Source organism: Alexandromys fortis, unplaced genomic scaffold (assembly GCF_014885135.2).
Source record: "Alexandromys fortis isolate MF-2015 unplaced genomic scaffold, M_Fortis_MF-2015_v1.1 scaffold_5, whole genome shotgun sequence".
Lineage (NCBI taxonomy): Eukaryota > Metazoa > Chordata > Mammalia > Rodentia > Cricetidae > Alexandromys > Alexandromys fortis.
Genome location: NW_026067924.1, coordinates 23,574,919 through 23,596,236, shown reverse-complemented (window position 1 = coordinate 23,596,236; position 21,318 = coordinate 23,574,919). Strand labels below are relative to the sequence as shown.

Genomic DNA, 21,318 nt, shown 5'->3' with positions numbered 1-21,318 from the left:
TTTTTTGGTTTTTCGAGATAGGGTTTCTCTGTGGCTTTGGAGCCTGTCCTGGAACTAGCTCTGTAGACCAGGCTGGTCTCGAACTCCCAGAGATCCGCCTGCCTCTGCCTCCCGAGTGCTGGGATTAAAGGCGCGCGCCACCATCGCCCAGCTCCTCCTGAAGTTTCTACCTGTCCTTCCTTCTCCTCTTCTTCCTTTCCCTCGGCTCTGTTGGGGATTGAGGCTGGGATCTCAAATGTGCTAGGCAAGCATTCTACTGGCTCTATATCCCCAGCAAAACAAAACAAATAAACAAAATATATTTGTTCATTTTGTGTGTGTCCATGTACACCTTGTTATCGGGGCGGAGATCAGAGGGTAACTTGTGGGGTCTGTTCTCTTCTTCCGCCACGTGGGCTCCAGGAGTCGCACGTGGATCATCAGGCTTGGTGACAAGCACCTTTCCCTGTAGCACCGTCTCACTGTCTCCAGACTGATTTTGTGTTTTGTTTAGTTTCTGAGACCTAGGCTGGCATTGTAGTCATTCTGTAGCCCGGCCAGGCCTTGAATTAGCCATCCTCCTGCCTCAGTTTTCCAGTAGCTGGGATCACAGGCCTGGCTTAGTTTTCATTTCTGAAATGGATCTTTTCTTTTAATTTCTTCTCTGAAATCTGTCGCCTCATTTTGGACCTTACCCAATTAGGATTCACCTTTGCTCCCTCTTGCCTCCTTCATCTCCTTATCGTGTATTTTTACCCTGTTTGATCTCTACTGACTGTCCTGCTGACAGACAGGTATCTGTTGTCCATCTCTCTCATCCCTTTCTTTTCCTCAGTTGCTGAAGGGCGGCTTGGTTGACAGAATCCTGTTCAGCTCTTTTGGTGAAGTGTTTGAAAGTATTTCACCTAAAATCTTCTAGCTTTGAGTTTTCCTGGCTCTGTCTCCTCTTACGCCTGGGCTTTTTCTGTCCAGGGTCCTCACGCTGCATGGTTCTGTACCCAGTCCTTTCTCCTCACTGCAGGTTGCTGTCACGCAGGTCCCTTCTGAGAGTTCCTGGGAAACAGAGCCTCTAGTTTGTTGGTTTGCAGGTCAGGTAAAGGACGCCTCTCCCCGCCCTCAACTCTCCTCGACCCTGGTTTAAATCTGCCTGCTGTGCCTGGTAGGGTGTACCTCTTCAGCCCTTGGGGCCCATCTGTTCCCAGAAGGCCTGTTGCTTCCCTTTGCTGTTTCCACTCAGACTTGGGAACCAGCCTGGCTTGTGGTCATTGGTGCTGTGACCTCACCTGATTGTGTTCAAGGCTCATCGGTTACATTGTTTCTTTGTAGTGTGTTCTAGCTTGCTTTCCTGCTGCTGTGATAAAAACAATTATGACCAATAGCAACATGGGGAGGAAAGGGTTGATTTTAGCTACAGGTTACAGTGTATCTTTGAGGGAAGCCGGGGCAAAAGCTCAAAACAGGAACTAAAGCAGAGTCCATGAAAGAGCACTGCTTACTGGCTTGCTCCGGTTGGCTTGCTCAGTAAAGCTGTCTCGTACAGCCTAGACACACATGTCTAGGGATGGTGCCTCCAAATGGGGCTGGATATTCCTATATCAGCAATTAAGAAAATACCACCCCCCCCCACAAGCCCAGAGGCCAATCTGGTGGAGACAGTTCCGTTGAGGCTCCCCCCTTCCAAGAGTGTCAGGCTTACAAACAAGTTGAGCTATCATGTTTCAGCCGTGGGCTTTCGAGTTTATCCTGTATTTACCTTCTGTAATTAAGATTCTGGTGCCGGGCCACTGCCTCCTCCTCAAAGTCTCCCGTGCATTCTCAAACAGCTGTAGGTGCCTTTACCTCCTGCACCCATTCAAACGCTCTGAAGTGGCCCGTAATGCACTCACTTGTACACAGCAGCGGCACTGGACACAGTCTCCTTTCTGACCCTCTGCCTTTCCAGTTCAGGACAGCACAGCTCTGGATTTCCGAATCACTCCAGGGCTGTATCCCCGTGGGTACAATTAGTCCCACAGATGGTTACAGCTACAAGGGTTTATGGGGATGCTGATTTGTCACAGGCATCTAGTACATAGTTACCTATTTCTTAGCAACTCGTTTGTGGCTTTCATTGAACGCGGTCCATAAACAACAGCATCTCCACACTGTAAATGGAAGAAGGATGCCCTCAGAACTAGCGACTGTGAGTGACGATTAGTGGCTGGAGCAGAAAAGGCAAGGAAAACAGGAGGGGAAGACTCAGCACCTGGCCTTAAAGAACAAGTAGAATTAGAGAAGAGATAGCATTGTGCCTGTATTAGTCACTTTTCTTGTGGCTGTGACAAAGGCCCCTTAAGGGAGGAAGAGTTTACCCATCATGGTAGGGAGGAGCTTGAAGGCGGGGGTAGAGCGTGGGGAGGGTCATATAGCATCTCCAGTCAGGAAGCAGAGAGAGATGACGCTAGTGTCGCCTGCTTTCTCCTTTGGTCATTTTTATTCGGTCGAGGATCCCAGCCCATGGAATAGTGATACCCAATTTTTGGATGGGTCTTCTCATTTCAGCTATCCCAACCTTGAATCTCCCGCACAGTCATGCCTACAGGGGTGTCTCCTAGGTCATTTCGGATCCTGTTAAGTTGATAGTATCGGCCATCACATTCCCAATTTCCAACCAGGTCCCTTAGAAGCTTAGAAACCTCTTCAAGCTTGATTCCTGTGGCCCTCCAAGCAGCACATCCCTTATAAATCGACGCATTGTTGCTGAGTCCCCTTCCCTTCTTTTCCTAAAGATACTCTCTACTCCCAGGTAACCAACTTCTCTGATACCCCGGCTTCTTGACTTCCAGCTCTTGTAGTCATATCCCAAGTCCTTCGGGCTTTGGTCAGAGCACCACACCAAACGACAGATTTGTCAGCCATGCCCTTGGTGGTGTTTCTATAACATCCACACCCTCCCCCCAGCTCCCTGAGAAACAAGTCTCCTCTTCCCTCCCACCTATACGCTCTGAGGCTTTTCACGATACTCTGCTCAGGGTAGCTTCCGGTGAGTGTTTATAGTACAGATAAAGTAGATAAGTGGCCTGAACATCTCCCAGGGCTTTTGTCTGGGAAATCTTACAGCGTCATTTCCCACAGTGGCAACAGCACAGAAACTAGAGGCCATTTGCTTTTTCTGGGTGTTTTATGACTTCTTCTATTTCCCTCTCATTGTCTGCCCTTTTTGTGTTGTTTGTTCATTGCCCCTGCCTGAATTTCCCTCCCATCCTGCATCCTTGGGTTCATGTTGGACAGGTACTTGAAAAGTTCACGTCTAATGTTATTATTGTAGCTGGTGTTCTTAGGAAATTACTAGGGATCCCACACTGGAGATCTTGTATATTTCCTTTTAAGTTCTCATTCTGGGAAGCATGACCATGCTGGGCCCACGTGTCTCTTCAGTAGCTAGTGATGTCCCAAAGCCAGCAGAGAAGGGGCACTGCTCATGGCTCTTGCACTGTTGTGTTCACAGATGTGTACTGTGGTCGTGCTAGGGTCTGTGTAGTTAATGAGGGTGGTTGGTCCCTACAGGGAGCTGAGACTGTGCAGGACCTGAATGAGGGGCACCTCCGCACACAATTTCCCTCCAGTTGCAGGTCTTCCCATTGCTGCCTGCTGTCTGCCAGAGAGGCTTGGCGTGTCTTACCCAACCCAGCCACGGTGGCCATCATTTGACAGTGTCACAGGTGTGACCAGGAGTAGAATGCAAATCTAGAGATCACAGATGGGCTGCCTCCTTTCTCTCTTCATGCCCTCTCATTTTCTTTTCTGCCATCTCAAGAGAAGCCACCCCGGACTTCCTGTTAGTCCTCAGTTGTCTCAAGGGACCATGTGTTTCTTCTCCCAGCTGAGCCAGCCAGAAGTAGTGCGTCTGATATAATTTTACTGACCAGAAATAAGCTCAGAAAATGTGTCTTCTTGACCCTTATTGTCCCCACCCCATCTACCAGTCCCTTGATGCAAAATTCCCTAAGGAATTAATCCTGATACCCTTGGCCTCTCCTGCTGCCTCTTTGCCAGAATGAGGATTCGTTCCTGGAAGCCTATGGGGACATAGCCTTCTATAAGCATTCTTCTCTTTCCTGAATCAGAATTGAGGTTTCCTATCCTTATACATTCAAGATATTTCTGAAAGTTTCAGGCTCTATTCTAGATGATTTGGACTTTTGAATGTTCATCAGGGCATCAGCACAAAAGTCTGTCTGCTGCATAAAATGAAATAACCCTCACCCGCTCAAATGTTCTGCTTGGAGGTTGGGGGCCATAGCTCGATCGGTAAAATTTGAAAAAGAGGATTCGGGTTCAGTCTCTAGAACTTGCATTTAAAAACTGGACATGGCACATGCTGGAAATCTTAGTGCTGTGGCGACAGAGGGGCTCCTTAGATCCTTAGGGCTCACTGGCTAGCCAGCATACCCTAGGTGTACTCCTAGGTGGAGTCTAGTCAGGTCCAGAAGTTAAGGAAAACTGAGAAATGACACCAGAGATTGAGTTCTGGCCTCTGCGCGTGCACACACACACACACACACACACACACACACACTCTCTCTCTCTCTCTCTCTCTCTCTTTCTCTCTCTCTCTCTCTCTCTCTCTCTCTCTCTCTCACACACACACACACACACACACACACACACACNCTCTCTCTCTCTCTCTCTCTCTCTCACACACACACACACACACACACACACACACACACACACACACACACACACACGTACGCCCATGTACACAGATACTCAGCCCTCTTTATCCTCATTCGGCCCAGGAACCCGCTTCACGGTGCCACTCACGTTCAGGGCAGGTGTAATCTCCCCAGTGACTCCTCCCTGGAAACACCCTCACAGGCCTGCCCCCCTCCAGGTGTGTCTCCATGGTGATCCCAAACACAGTCATCATTAATACTACCCTGCTCACTGTGTGTCTGAGCCAGCCTAATTTCCAGAGACAGGAAAGACTCCAGCCGAAAGGGGGCAGAGCTGAATGAGGAATCCACAGGCTTCGGTTATCATTTGCGGCAAGTCCCTTCCAGTGCTGTGACCCTGGAGGAGTCTCTTACCTCTTTGAGTTTTAGTTTTTTTTCCCTTTGGTGTAAAAACCAAATTCCTACCATAATGGGCACGGAAACTGGGGAGAAGAGCCAGCAGTTAAGCTCTTCCTGCTCTTAAAGAGGACCCGAGTTCTATCCCCAGCACGCACGTGTCAGTCATGGCTCTGGCCGCCTTTAACTCCAGATGCAGGGACTAGGACCCCTCTTGTTGCCTCTGAGGACATCCACACACATACCATGCACTCATACAGACATACATGTGTACATATAATGGAGAGTAAGTGACGTATGTGTGGAAATGGAGTCAGCTAGTGTGGAAACCCTAAAACCCTGAGCACATGTAAGGTTTTGAGAAAGCAAATAACTTTTATATCAAATAGAATACAAAAATCAACATTTTGATTCTAACCAGGTGACTTATTCATATCTTTGTTGGCCTCTTCTTCCTAGAATCAAGTGTTTTGCTTGCTTACTTATTATTATTATTATTAATTATTTTACATTATCCTCAGGGACAAAAGAAAAGCCCACACAGTTTTTTTCTCTTGCCAGGTTCAACAAACACTTGTCTGGCATATTGACTGTCCCAAAGCAAGGAAGCAATTGTGCTAGGCCAGCTAGCATGAGAACTGGCCATACAGATGAGACACTTTGTGTGTTCTTGGTTGTATATTCCTTGAAGAAACCATGTCTGCCTTGTGTAGGCCAGGTCACAAGTGGATAATGTAAGGTTCCACCCATGTGTGTTACCTTGTTGTTCAGAGCTGTAACAGAATACCAAAAGCTCGCTAATTACAAAGAACTGAAATATATTTGTCTTGGAACTCTGGAAGCTGGGAAGTACCTGGTTAAATGGTGAGGGCCTTCTTGTCACATTGTATCTTGGAGAAAGCCTCATATGGTTAATTTCCCATAAAATAAGGAGCAGTGTCCTAGGACCAGGATGGGCAGTGTCCCCATAGGCCAAATCTACTGCTTATTTATAAATAAAGTTTTGTTGTTTTTCTTTGCTTTGGTTTGGGTTGTTTGTCCACGCTCCCCCTTCCATCCCCGAGACAGGGTTGCAGGGTAACAGCCCCGGCTGTCCTGGAACTCTTTTTGTAGACTAGGCTGGCCTGGAACTCACAAAGATCCACCTGCTTGTTTCCCTAGGGCTGGGGTTAAAGGTGTGCACCACCAAACCTTGCTTGTAAATGAAGTTTTATTGTCCATTAATTTATATATCAAGCAAATCACAGAGTTGGGTAGTTGTGATAGGCAGCAGAAAGCCAGAAAGTTGTCACCCCACTCCCTACCCCCACCCCCACCTAAGAGCTGTTTAATCACAATCACCCAGCCACCCTAACAGGCTTTCTGGTACTTTCCTGCCCAGTGGAGAGAAACTCTCCTATGTGTCTCCTTGCTGTGTCCCTCTGGCTATGGTTCCCTGAGGGCAGGCCTAAAGATGCTTGTGTGTGTGTGCACCCAGTCCAGTGTTGAATTCTTCATAAATTCTTAGTTGATGAGAGCCCTGGGTCTGCTCAGCAGACAGAGAACAACTCCTTCAGGTTGTGGGTCCCTAGAGTCTCTGGACCACCAGGAAGACCTGGGAGCATGCCAGAGACAGCAAACCCAGCATGGGGGGAGGGGTTGTGAGAAGTCCTCCTGCAGGAGGTCTTGGAGAATTGACCAGGCAATGGAAAAGGGGTTCACCTGGGAAGTTAAGGGGGTGTTGCACAAAGAACAGCTCATGGAAAGGCCCGGAAGGAAGAGGCACTAAGACTTGGATGTGTGTAGCTCTCCAGTAGTAGCACGGAGGATGGATGCTTCTCATCAATGTCTTTGTGTGATTTATGCTTCAGAAGTGAGCACTCCGCTGTCCCCCGTGTTGGCTGGACTCCAGAGAATGTGAGGCCAGCTGCAACTCTGCACATCTAGGAGTTGTTTATTCCATGTCAAGTTTTGTTTTCTTTTGTTGAGACGGATTTCTTCTTGAACCTCTAATCCTTCTGAGTCAGCACCCCCAAGAGCGGAGACTCCCGGCTTATACTATGACCCAACTTCCTAAAGTTCTTGCGTAGCAGTACTGCCCTGCTTTGGGATCTGAACTGGACAGGTCAGAGGCTAGATTTCATGGCAGACATAAGCCTTCACCAGAAGGAAACACATAGAAGCTGGCGAGTGCTTCCTGATCTTTTGGTCTCTAAATTCTTTGGCTTTGTCTCAATGTAGATCACATGAAGCTTGAGGGGGTAAAAGAAGAGTTTAAGATGAACTTAAAACACCTCAGAACAAATCGCAGGGCCATGCATCAGTGGAAACATAGCTGAGCAAAATGTGGCTTCTCTGTACAATGCAGTATCATTCCGCCCGTGAAGGGAAAGGAGGATTGGTGGGCACTGTGGTGAGGATGGGCCTGGAAGATCAGCTCAGGAAGCCAGGCGCAGGCCACATGTCCTGTGATTCCATTTGTATAGAATATACCAAGTGAGAACATCCACAAAAGGATGGAGGCTGGGAACGTCCAGGGTGCGGGGGAAGGACACGTGGCGGCCTCTACTCACTAGGCGTGAGGTTTCCTTTTAGGGTAATGGAAAGGATTCTGATATAAACTGCTACCATAGCTCGTCATCACTGTGGATGCGCCAACTGCCATGGGATTGTTCAGTTAGAAGTATTTCATCTTACGTTACATCTGTTTTGAGTTAATTTTTAAAAGAACTGTGTAGGAAAGAAAATCTACAGGTATAAATAATATTTTGATTTTTTTTGTTACTATAGTGACCAAGTTGGCCTTGAACTCACAGAGGTCCACCTATTTCTGTCTCCCATGCATGGCATGATAAAGGTTTTTTTTTTTTTTAAATCATAAGCATTATGATTTTTTGGAAGGCGGTAGGGACAAGGTCAAGCTAGTCACGAACTCACAGAGCTGACGATGACCTTGGACTTGTGAGCCCAGAGCTTGTTGTAGGCTATGCAGTCACTTCACCAACTGAGCTACATCCCTGCCTCTCATAATGAGGTTTTAAACTGGAAAAGAAAAATGAACAAACTCCAGTGATGACAGGGCACCTATGTGGTCCAGGTCTGACAAATGGCCCCACTGATGTTCAGCTTTGCTTGTCATTGACAGAGGTGGAGAAAACCCGGTGTCAACTGGAACGAGAGCACATCCTTGGAGCAGCAGGGGTGGCAGATGCCCAGCAGTCCAGGCTGGGCATGTTTGTACCCCAGTGTGATGAGTACGGGCACTATGAACCCACCCAGTGCCACCACGGAACTGGCTACTGCTGGTGTGTGGACCGCGATGGCCGGGAGCTAGAGGGTACCCGTACCCGGCCCGGGATGAGGCCCCCATGTAAGTGAACCGCTGTCGTGTAGATGTGAAGATCAGAATGGCCTTTGTTAGTGGATGTTCTGCCTGGTTTCCTTGTTCACATGCTACCAACCCTCCACCTGTCACCTTCTGCCCTCCTCCCCACCTCTCTGTAAATGCACTTCTCGTCCATCTCTGGGTATTCATGTGCTCTGTGACCATTCCTAGTAGGGCCTGTGGCAGACACAGGGAGGCCAGGCTTTGGACTGCTGGGCTTTGTGGCAAATCAGGGACGCTTTGGTCCCTTGGTTCTCCTCAAAGCCTTGCTTGCTCTAGTGAAGATGCCTATTTTTTTTTAAAGATTTATTTATTTATTATGTGTATAACATTCCTTCCATGTGTGCCCGCATGCCAGAAGGGGGCGCCAGGTCTCATAGATGGCTGTGAGCCACCATGTGGTTGCTGGGAATTGAACTCAGAACCTCTGGAAGAGCAGTCAGTGCTCTTAACCACTGAGCCATCTCTCCAGCCCCCGAGATGCCTATTTTTATCTTTTCAATGCATGTTCCTATACAGCTAGGCCCTTGGACCTTAATATGCCCCAGTCTTTTCTTATATTTCTGAGACAGGATCTCATGTTGGGGGCTTGTCTTTAACTGACAATGTAACTGTGTTAGCCACAAGATAAACTTGAATTCTTGATCCTCTCACCTTTGCCTAAGTGCTGGAATTACAAGTATGCTCCACATCTAGCCAGCTCTCCATTTAGACAGCTAAAGAGAAGCCCAGACAGGCACATGCATGCCCTATGTGCACAGTAGAAAGACAGATAATACCTGGCCTGCCCTTGACCTGCCCCATGCCCTCTCGCCCCCCACCCACAGTTGTCCCTTTGCTGAGGGAGTTAGGGAGCCAGCGGGGTGAAGGTCAGGAGGTCACAACAAGTCAAGGAGTCCAGGCCACATTAGAGGATGGATGAACCCGTGGCTAGTCTATTGGTTTTAAGAACCTAGGTGGACATGGTTCTGCTTGGGAGATTGGAGGATGCCCCGTCTCAGCAATGGCCAGAGTGTGGCAGCCCTCACGGGTAACTTTCTCTATCCAGTGTTAAAGATGTCACTCCTTGCAGGCAGAGGAGTCAGGGCTGTTGCTCCCAGCCCGAGCACAATCAAGTCATTGTATAAGAGGGAGCAGGGTTAGCACTCCACCCCACAGCATCTCTAAAACTAAACTCATGTTCTGCCCTGTCTTCTTCCCAGTGCCCTTTGACTGGATGAAGGCTTTCTGCCTGTAGAGTTTTCAGACAGAAAATGGGTGCTGTGTGACTAGCTGTGCTGTGTGCATGCAATAAATGTGACAAGACCTGGGGTATGGGTGACATGTAGATGGGTGCATGAGCACACATACACATATATTCATATGAACATGTTTATGCACATGTGTGCTCTCACACATGTCCGCATGGATTCATCTGCGTGTCCGAGCATTAGAATGTGCCTGTGCATTTTCGGAATTCCCAGCTCTCACTCACTGACCTTCTCTCGCCCTCTAGGTCTGAGTACAGTGGCTCCCCCTATTCACCAGAGACCCATAGTACCTACAGCCGTCATTCCCCTACCCCCAGGGACTCACTTACTCTTTGCCCAGACTGGGAAGATTGAACGCCTGCCTCTGGAGGGAAATTCCATGAAGAAGACAGAAGCCAAGACCTTTCTCCATATCCCTGTGAGTTATTGGCTGACTAGCCCTGAGGACGGTCCCAGCTCTAGAGATGTGGCTGTATATGAGATAGTAGTGTAATATAATACTAGAAAATATGATACAACACAATATAATTTAAAGCTAATATGATTAATAACTATGTATAATGTAACAAAATATAATATAGCATAATAGCAAGATGGTGTAATACAAGACAGTGTAATATCAAGATAATAGCTAAATATACTGTAGTATATGCTATTGCATAGTATAATATCACATACTATATTATAATATCAGTATCATATCACACACTATATTATAATACCCAAATCATTAATAGCTATGTGTAATATAATATGGAGCCAAGATAGTAGTTATATTTGTATTCTAATGTACTACAGCTTCCATTTGCAAATACAATGCACATTTAACAGACAAATGAAGTCTAAATGCGCAATGTATTCCCTTTTACGAGACACTGTAACAAACTGACAAGTGTGGTTCCGTGCTCCGGAATCAGCCGTTCCGCAAGCTTGGCCTGGAAATGCGTTTATTCAGAACGCTGTGAAGATGTTCTCTCATGATTTCTGAAAGGAAAGATTCAGCCTTTAATTTCTTTTTTTTGGAGCCTGTCCTGGAACTAGCTCTTGTAGACCAGGCTGGTCTCGAACTCACAGAGATCCGCCTGCCTCTGCCTCCCGAGTGCTGGGATTAAAGGCGTGCTCCACCACCGCCTGGCTCAGCCTTTAATTTCTTAATTATGGTATAAGGTCAGCCAGAGGGTTGCGAGGGGAGCCCCCATGTGTTTATTCAGACGATAGGGCACCATTTGTTAAGAAAACCATATTACTTGCCTGGCACCTGGGTACCTTTGTCAAAAATACCACTTAAATCATCAGTGAGAGGCTGTTTGTGGGTGCTCTGGTCTGCTGTGTCAATCTTCCAGAAGACCTTAGGACGGTCAGTGCCACTCAGTCTTGACTATAGGAGATTTCAAAGTCAGGGAGATTTGAGTTTAACTCTTTGGGCTAATTTAGACTTTTATTTGTTTTGTTTTGTTCTTTGTTTTTTGAGACAGGGTTTCTCTGTATAGCTTTGGTGCCTATCCTGGAAGTAGCTCTTGTTAGACCAGGCTGGCCTCAAACTCACAGAGATCTGCTTCTCTCTGTCTGGGATTAAAGTGCTGAAATTAAAGACATGTGCCGCCACCACTGCCCGGCTATTTGTTTGTTTGTTTGTTTGTTTGTTTATTTATTTATTGGATTTTTCGAGGCAGGGTTTCTCCGTAGCTTTTTTTTTTGGTTCCTGTCCTGGAACTAGCTCTTGTAGACCAGGCTGGCCTCAAACTCCCAGAGATCCGCCTGCCTCTGCCTCCCCAGTGCTGGGATTAAAGGCACGTGCCACCACCACCGCCCGGCTTATTTGTTTATTTTTTGAAACAGTCTTATTTTGTAGCTCTGGCTAGCCTAATAACTACATGTTACTGTAGTCAAAGCTAGCTTTGGACTCCTTGGCCTCTATCTGCCAGGTTCTGAGATTATAGACATGAGCAGACTCATTGCTGATGTGGGATTCCACTCTGTATGCTATGAATATGTTTTATTGCCATTGGTGAATAAAGAAGCTGCTTTTGGCCAATGGCTTAACAGAATAAAGCCAGGCTGAAAGAGATATATAGAGAGAGTAGGTGGAGTCAGAGAGAAGCCATGTAGCCGCCCAGCAGGAGACAGAAGCCTCCGCCTCAGCAGGAGCCCACTGGAACCTGCTGGTAAGCCACAGACACATGGCGATATACAGATTAATAGAAATGGGTTAATTTAAGATATAAGAGTTAGCCAGAAATACGCTTAAGCTATCAACCAAACAGTATTGCAAATAATACAGTTTCTGTGTGATTATTTTGAAAGTCTGGGCAGCCGGGAAACAAACAAGCAGCCTCCCCCAACACATTGCTACTGTTGTTTGTATGTTCCTATCGTGTTTTAAAATAAATTTCTTGTTCCACAGAAGACGAAACAAAAACAAAACAGCCAGCCATGTGTTGTGCTCATGCCTTTCTTTAATCCCAGCACGCAGGAAGTAGTTCTGTGTTCCAAGTTAGCCTGGTCTACATAGGGAGTTCCAGGCCAGCCAGTGTGACGTCAACAATCAAACATAAGCAAAACCAAACAGCTTGATAGCTTTAACAAAGGAGACACTGAGTCACTGAAACTGATGTCTTAGCGATATTAAATTGCAGAATCCATTAACCTAATTTATCTCTTTCTAGTTCCCCGGGTCATCTTTAGTTTTCTCTTTATTGTAGTACTCATTGAAGGATCTTGTACATTTGAAACGTTCATTCTTGGGGCTGGAAAGATAGCTCAGAGGCTAAGAGCACTTGCTGCTTTGTAGAGGACCCATTTGGTTCCCAACACCCAAGTTAGTTCGTTCACAAATACCTGTGACTCTGACTCCAGGGGATCAAATGTTCTCTTCAGGTCTCCAAGGGCACGTGAACGTTTGTGCTACATACACAGACACACAGACACACAGACACACACACACACACACACACACACACACACGTATTTAGAAAAGAGAAAAAGTTTTTTCTAAACTATGTAGTTTCTATAATTCAACAATAAAAAATGTGAATGGGCCGGGCGATGGTGGCGCACGCCTTTAATCCCAGCACTCGGGAGGCAGAGGCAGGTGAATCTCTGTGAGTTCGAGACCAGCCTGGGCTACAGAGCTAGCTCCAGGACAGGCTCCAAAGCCACAGAAAAACCCTGTCTCGAAAACCAAAAAAAAAAAAAAAAGTGTGAATGAACAAAACATATTTTCTTTATTTAAAATACTATCTGAGGATATATAGGCACACGGGAAAGTTCAAGGCAACACTAGCTGCTGGGCAAACTGTCCTCAATCACTGACGTGTATCACTTCCAGGCAAAAGTCATCATCGGACTAGCCTTTGACTGTGTGGACAAGGTGGTTTACTGGACCGACATTAGCGAGCCTTCCATTGGGAGAGCTAGCCTGCATGGCGGAGAGCCAACCACCATCATTCGACAAGGTGAGCAAGCAAATAGTGTCCCTTTAGGTGCTGCTTCTAGCAACCCACATTGCTCTGGGCAGGAGGTGAAGGATGGAAAGGAAGCTGCTTGGTTTGCAAGGGGTGGGTCCTCTGAAGTTTGCCATGGGTTTCCTGAGTCATTAAATCAGGACATCCTGACTGAGGTTAGCTGCTTGTCTCAGGATAATAAAACTGAAGCAAACCTGGACCTTTCTCTGGCAGTGTGCATAGTCCGTCATTATGGATCATGAGACTAAACTCACTGTTCCACTTCGTCCAGTAGCTTCTGAGCCTACAGTTGCTTCTCACAGAGTCTGCTCTGCCGCATGCTCCGTGAGGGTTTATTCAAGGCAGTGGTTGGAAGGAACATCAAAAAACCCAGAAGCTGAAGACTATTTCTTTGGTTTTTGAGATAGGATCTCATGGAACCCAGTAATCCAGGCTACTCTCAAACATATTAATAGCTGAGCTTGAACTTATGATCTTCCTGCCTCTGTCTCCTAGGTGTTAGAACCACCACTCAGTTTGCTTATTTATCTATTTACATCTTTAGTTTAACATGCTCCCAACTGAACTATTTTGGCTACTGTGTATTTGTTTTAACCCAATGTTCAGTAGCCCTGGCTAGCCTGGAAGTCCTGCTTCTCATGCCTCTTCCTCCCTGGTACTGGTTACAACTGTGATCACCACAGCCACGCTCTGGAAGTAGCCTCTATTCCCGAGGCCGTGTTGGAGTGAAAGAGCAGTCGTTTCAGTGTAAAGCATCTTGGGATGGGGGTAGATTCTCTTCCCTAACTCAACACGGCTTTCTTCTCGCTAGTTCCAACCTGGAGTTCAACTAGCTGGGATTGCCTCTCAGAGAGAATTCTGTTTTGATTAACTTATGATAAGGCGCGCGTTGTGCTGACACAGCCTGACTTCAGCACTTAGCCTCATCGAGATGCCTGCTTGAACAAAGAAATAGACGTCATTTTAATACCTTCTTTCAATAAAGAGTAGCAAGGCCCGCTTCTGTAGGCTTGTCCTCCCAGCTACAGGAGAGGCAAAAGGACCCACAAATTCAAGGCAACTTGTAAGGCCCTGTCTCAAAATGGAAAGCTGTAAGAGAGTTGGGGATACGGCTCAGTGCTAGAGCGTTTGCCTTGCATGTGTGAGGATCTGGTTCAGCCCTCAGCCTGTTCGTTTAATTTTTTTTTTTTAAATCTATTTCACATGAGTATGTTTAGTCATTTTACCAAAACCTCCAGGATCTGTAAAAGGTCCCTGTACTGACGTGGTCGAGGAACTTGAGATGGATGCTTCAGTCGTGACTCATCGTTTTTGGGAAGGCGTTGTCATGCTACCATTAGCTGTACGAAGTCCTCCACTTCCTCTGCAAAAATATTTAGGTGGAAGAGACAGCTTTGAAATGGAAGCCTTGCCTTGCGTTTCCTTTAGCTTGGGAGCCAAACGCAAGCTTTCAACTTGTAACTCAGCACGCCTCTGATGCACCCCACGGCCATTGGCCATTTCCCCCCTTCCTTATTTCCTTCCTTAGAGATAACATGTCAGGAATCAAGCTGACTCTAAGTGAAACAGCCCTGGCTTTGCACACGGCCCTCAAATCCTTTTCTGGAAGCTGACAGGGTATTTAGATGATATTGGTTAGCTTTCGCTCTCTGGCTTAACAAAAGAGAACTTTGAAAATGCGTTTTACCTCTCTGCTGAAAACGCTGTTGCTGTTATCTCTGATTTGATTTCCAAATCCAGTTGAAGAGGGGAATAGGTCACTGTCTGCTATTTCCTGTTGCCTTTGGCACCGGAAATCTGCCAAGGGGCCTTTAAGTGCAGCGTGGGCTATAAGAGCTAAAGTGATTTGGACTAAGATAGACGTCCAGCGCAGTTCTGGGGAGGTGTTGGAGACATGTTCTTCTCCTGAGGCCTCCTTGCCTGGTATCATACTCAGTTTCCTTTTCACACAGCAGTAAGGGAAAACCTCTCCCCTTGCTGTCTCCTTTCCTTCAACACAGTTAGGGGTGTTTTTCCAGCCCATTCCTCTGCAAAGTGTAGCTCACAGAACTACATTTTCTTGTTTGGAAGGAAAAATGGCTCAGTGGCTCTTGGGTCTGAGATCAGGAGCAGGGCTGTGAAGAAGAGGACGATGGTGTGACATACGCTCCTCCTTGGCTTCCTCTGGATGCCCTGAGTCAGGCTGGGCAGCCCTTCTTCCTGCAGTGTTTGAGAGCTGCTCAGGGCTGTCCCACAGGATGTGCTCATTCCAAGTTTTCCCCAGACTGAGTGGCTGCTGGTGTGTGTGTGTGTGTGTGTGTGTGTGTGTTTTGTTTGAAAACCACAGAGAGTCCCTGGGAGGCAGTTTCATTGTTCCTGGGCCTCTCATGGTGTGGGAAAAAACTGTACTTTATACAGTTCTTCTTTGGGTATGAGTAATAAACCATATGTTAACTGTTGGTGGTTCTGAATCACTGTCCTCTGGTTGGGCTCCCGTCAGAGGGCTGTGTATGTACGTGTGGGTGGTGGGTGCCTGCCAATATCAGGTGATACCACAATCACTCGCCCCCACTACTTTTTTTTTTTTCTTTTTTGAGATGGGGTCTCTTATTGAACCTGGAGATCATTGATTGGTCTAGCCTGGAGACCAGCAAACACTATTTTTGCCTGCCCAGTGCTGGGATTATAGGTATTTTTTTTTTAATTTAATTTATTTTATTTTTTGAGTACTACGGATTGAGCTTAGGTCTTTGTGCTTGCACAGCAAACACTATGGACTGAGCTATCTCCTTCTGAGCCTCTGACAGAAACTGTGCTGTTCTCACACCATGCTCTATTCCAGGAAAGGCTGAGGTCAAAGGTTGAGTTGCTTCTATATAGATGATTGTGTGCAGGGTGATTTGCTCAAACACCAGATGCCTGGGGCGGTGCAGCTTGGTGGGTTCGCTTCCTGCTCTCACTCCAGCCGAGCTAAACGTCCGCTGCTTAGGACAGGGAAGAATCACAAGGATGCCCACAAGTCCTACAATGTCATTCCGTATTTTCCACTTACAGTGACTTCCGTGGACTATTTGTTTCACGGTGCCAACCTGTGTCTTGACTGCTATTGCTTTTGTTCAGTGGAGACTGACTGTGGGGAGTGTAGTTTGTAATCACCAACACCTCCTTTTTATTCTTTATACTCGCGCTCAGGGACTGACAGTGTCATTGGCGATGTTGCTTCCTGAAATGCCTCCCTGCCCCGGAATTACCAAGGGAGGAAAAATTTGCCATTCCATCTTCACTTAAGATTCCATATTTCCTGTTCATTGTGAGACACACTCTTGAGTTCCTCACCTCCATCCTCATTTCACTGAGGGCCACTCCCTCACTCTCACAGTCTCTGGCCATATAAATTACTTGCAGCCCACTTCAAGCCTCTTGTAGTCTTCTCTAGATCTGAAAACACTTATTCGAGACCCTTGTCCGACAAACTCTCATTGGTCCTCCAGGAACCAGCTTCTACAGATGCCCACTTCTCCAGAACCCTTCCCTGGTGAACTTAAGTTGATCCTGTATCTATATCTACCCATAGAAACTAGGCCTCAGTTTGAATGGTGGTTGGCTGTGGGCTTCTTAATGGGCATGGCTGCATCTTTGTCACAGTGACCTTCCAGGTGCCCGGTGTGGTACCCACTGGTGGCTGAGGATGGTTGGGTAGCATTTTTGAATTTGCCACTTGGAAAATTGCTCATCTTATAAGCAGTAAGAATTTCATAGTCCCATTTGGTCTCTCAAGGTTTGACCACTATGCCTAAGACAACTGAAAACTCGTCGGCTAGGGTATGACTCAGTGTTTCCTTCTAGATCTTGGAAGCCCTGAAGGCATTGCCCTTGACCATCTTGGCCGCAGCATCTTCTGGACAGACTCTCAGCTGGATCGGATAGAAGTGGCAAAGATGGATGGCTCACAGCGCCGAGTGCTGTTCGACTCGGGTTTGGTGAATCCCAGAGGCATTGTGACAGACGCCGTGGGAGGGTAGGTCTGCTTATACACACGTTGCAAGTCTCCTTTTTAGTCTCTGGATTTTTTGCATGGACTCAGAGGAGGTTCTAATGCCAGCGCTGTTCTCCTGAGAGGTTTCATCCATGAAAGAGGAAACAGAGTCTACCAGCTGATGAGATGTGGGCACAGTTATCACAATGTGGACTTCAGGCTGTGTTCCAGTTTCACGCTTTTGTCAAGAGACTTTGTAGGGTGACAGCTCAGATAGCGAGTAATTTCTGCATAGTGAATGTGAACTGTAGCACAACTAATAAAAACCCAGAGACAGTTATTGAGGTTCAGCCTAAATACCAGAAAAGTAAAACAGCCCAGCCACTGGCTCTTACCTCTACCTCAGTCCAAAACGGTGATCCTGCCTCCAGGAATCTCAGAATGAGACTGAGACTGAGAGCTGTCTCCTCCCTTTTTATAATCCTCTCTAGGGCTGGGGTTAAAGACAAGAGCCACTGGGATTAAAGGCATGCATTGCCTGCTTTCTATGGCAAACTAGTGTGGCTGCTGGAATTAAAGGTGTGTGTCACACTGCCTGGTCTGTAAGGCTGATCAGTGGGGCTGTTTTACTCTGTGATCTTCAGGCAAGCTTTATTTATTAAAATGCAAATGAAACGCCACTACAGTAAACTAACACTCAAATTGCGTGAATGCTATGAGAGTGTTGGGCTGGCCTAACCACGTCCCCGTCACTCCTTGTTGGAGCAGATGGCGCTTGAGTGTCCTGGGGTCCCCTTCCCGAGGGCCTCTTCAGCCCATTGCAGCTTCCTCTCTTTTCATTTTGACAAGTTCTCAATCTTGTACCCCAGGACCCCGCTCCTAGACATTTTGATGCCTTCCCTTAGAGACAACATCCCTTGTGCTGTGGCCGCTCAGCTACCTCTCGTACGGCAGGCATCTCCATCACCACCTTGCTGCTGTCTACATCTCGCTTTAGTCAAACCATTTTGCTCCACTGTGGCCTCCTGCACAGGTTTATTACTCAAGGCATTACTGTTTGCGTATGTCAGGTCCAAAGTTTATGTGTGCTTGTGTGTTTGGTGACAAACCTTGGGTACCATCCTTCAAGCGGTGCCCACCTTTTGCACCCTTGAGCAGGGTTTCTCACTGGCCTGTCCCTTCCCAAGCAGGGCCGGCTGCTAGCCAGAGAGACACAGTGACCCGTCTGCCTCCTCCCCAGCACTGAGATCGCAAGCCTCAGTCACCATGCTCGACTTTTTTTTCCTCCATGGTGCTGGGGATTGAACACAGGTCCTGACTTTCTTTACCCACTGAACTGCCCCCGTCCCAGACCTCCACATTTGCTTACTAGCTTTTCCAAGATACTATAAAGGAAATAGAATTTGTTAGTAACAGATAACCCAATTTGAGCAAAGAGTCAAGGTAAGCCTAGAATCCCTCTTAGCTTAAGTGTTTTCAGGATCTTGCTTCCTCTTTCTCCCCTGTTACCGCTTCAGGAACCTTTATTGGACAGATTGGAACAGAGAAAGCCCCAAAATTGAGACTTCTTACATGGATGGCACCAACCGGAGGATTCTAGCACAGGACAACCTGGGCCTGCCCAATGGCCTCACCTTTGATCCGTTCTCGTCTCAGCTCTGCTGGGTGGATGCAGGTAACAGGAAGCTTGAGGCCGTGTGCTTGTACTTTCTCTCTTACTCCCCTTGCTCTAGAGTTGGCAAATCCCATCCACTGCCTGTTTCTGTACAGCGAACAAGCTTGGAATGACTTTTATATTGTTAAATGTTACCATTCCAAGTGTTATAAATACCCGGTATTATCGTTGGTTTTGTCTTTTGACCTGCAGAACCTGAAGTCATTGCTATATGGCTGAATATAGCAAAATGACCGACCCCTATTCTGGTGGGAGGTTCCTGAGGACTGCATGCTATGTCTGCAGAGCTAATAGAGCATCCTGCATAGAGTCCCCAATGTGCTCCTGCCTCAGCTGTGCAGGGTGTCCCTCGGGCTTGAGATGAGATGTGGAAACGATGCTCATGCAGGCGCTCATCCTTCATTTCCCCATGAAAGTCTGTCCCACAGCTAGTTAGGACAGAGAGCGGGTGTGAACATTTTCACACTTGTACAAGCATATCCATCCTGCGGACACTAGTGGCAGCCAGTCCCTAACTGCTGATCTGTTGCAGTTCTTCAGTGCCCCCTCTCTGGGAAGAAAGGGTCCGGAGAGGCTTAGATGGGAGGAGCTTGAGCAAAAGCCAGAAGATAGTGGGGTTCCTCCTGAGACAAAGGGCTGGCAAGGCCAGAACAGGCTGTGACTTCTCTGCCCTGGCTCGCAGCTCCTCAGTGGGGCCAGGTGTGGGTGCCGGAACTCAGGTGGGTGTAGGTTGATGAAAGGGAAAAGATAGGAGGCAGAAATGGGCTGTCAGCGCTGAAGAGCCGCCCTCTGTGTTGCTCAGGACAGGCCTTGGCAACACTGGGCTCCACCGCCTTTGTCTTTCAGACTCTTACTTTCTGACACAAAGGGCCCATTTCTTGCATGAACAATGACCAACTTGTGTTTGCTGCACACAGGCACCCATAGAGCAGAATGCCTGAACCCAGCTCAGCCTGGCAGACGCAGGGTTCTCGAAGGGCTCCAGTATCCTTTCGCGGTGACGAGCTATGGGAAGAATTTGTACTACACGGACTGGAAGACGTAAGTAGGCTGCTGTCATGTGGGCAGAACTGTGTCCTTCCCTTTGTCTGTGGAGGCTGTAAAGGCCTTTGCCCCGGGCCTCTTGTGCTAACCTTTGACCTCCAGCGAAGCCCATTTCTTCCCTCTTCCTGGCTGTCAGGAGACATGGAAGAAGGTAGAGGAAGAGGGCTTGCAAATCTCAGAGAGAAGCAGAGGTGTTGTTGATAATCCCTGAACCTGGGACTTCCTGAGCATGGCTGCTCTTTCCCCGGGAGCCGCCTGGGGTCACATGGCTGGTGGGCTCTATGATTATATCATACATCTACATCTAAGTAGTTTTAAAACTGCACTATTGCCCCAGCTGCTTCTGGGCCAAACCTTCCTTCAAAGGGAGGGTCACACCAAGGAGGCGGTTGGCCCGAAGAGCCTATATGTCAACTAGAATTTAGAGTAGAGGGGAGAGCTAGATTATTTTGGCCTTTATTTATATATAAAAAAAGAACAAAAACAAAACTATGAACTGCAGGCTTTACCCGGCCAAGGGGGAGGAAGGATTACACAGAGAGCAAGACACCACATCTTTTCTCTTCCAAGCCACAGAAGAGGATGAGTAACCCCTTGAGAAGAGTTCAAGCCGTCAGATGCATGATCGCTGTGCCTTGGTGCTTTGCAGGAATTCAGTGATTGCCATGGACCTTGCTGTATCCAAAGAGATGGATACCTTCCACCCGCACAAGCAGACCCGGCTCTACGGCATCACCATTGCCCCGTCCCAGTGCCCCCAAGGTAACTCATCCTTGCTGCTGAATGTGAGGTCAACACATAAGTATCATGGTGACTCAGTATACCCCAGAGCTCCTTCTTGTAGAAAGCCCAACTTGAGCATCCTGAATATCTGTCCTGAAGGATCCTTCAGTCCATCGTTGCTTTCTCTGGGATCTGGGGGGTGTCCTGAGGCGCCAAGCCTGCGTATTGCTGCTTGTAGCCATAGTGGATGAGATGCGGTCACTTCCACCAAGAGTCTTCATTAGTGAATGGGGAGCCAGAGGCATAGATGAGAAGCATGAAGTTATGGCATAGATGTGGTCAGGAAACACCTTGAGTCTCGGGCTGAGTCTTGAAGTGTACAGTCACCAGGGGCCACAAAGGAACTCACTGTTGAATCACGGATATTTTTAAACATTCTCCCATTTGGCCTAATAAAAATAAAAATGACTTATAAGAAAAATGGTAGGGCAGGAAAGATGGCTTAGCATCTAAAGTGCATGCCTTGCAGGCATCAGGACCGGAGTTCAATCCCCAGAACCCACATAACAAGCTGGGCTTGGTGATGTTATTACAATAATGGGAAGGCAAAGACGAGGGGGTGGGGGTTAGGGCTTACTAGCTCACCAGCCTAGCCTACTGGAAAATTCCAGGTCAATGAGAGGGTTCCGTCTCAAAAGAGAGACAGAGCCAACTGAGGTTGTTCTCTAATCTCCGCATGCATGCACACATACAAGCACCTACATATGCATGGGTATGCATGCATGTGTACACACACACACAAGTTGTGTG

At 47.4% G+C, this 21,318-nt stretch overlaps 1 protein-coding gene across 2 annotated transcripts in view; it reads left to right on the top strand.

The window, feature by feature from the left end:
• Nid1 (nidogen 1) overlaps positions 1-21,318 on the top strand; it is a 76,771-nt gene that overhangs the window by 51,649 nt on the left and 3,804 nt on the right. For both annotated transcript variants that reach the window (XM_050142339.1, XM_050142338.1), the window contains 7 exons: positions 8,158-8,382; positions 9,893-10,065; positions 12,976-13,102; positions 16,937-17,108; positions 18,584-18,741; positions 19,659-19,782; positions 20,435-20,547. In XM_050142339.1, coding sequence (XP_049998296.1) covers positions 8,158-8,382; positions 9,893-10,065; positions 12,976-13,102; positions 16,937-17,108; positions 18,584-18,741; positions 19,659-19,782; positions 20,435-20,547 — 1,092 coding nt within the window. The remainder of the gene's footprint in view (positions 1-8,157; positions 8,383-9,892; positions 10,066-12,975; positions 13,103-16,936; positions 17,109-18,583; positions 18,742-19,658; positions 19,783-20,434; positions 20,548-21,318) is intronic.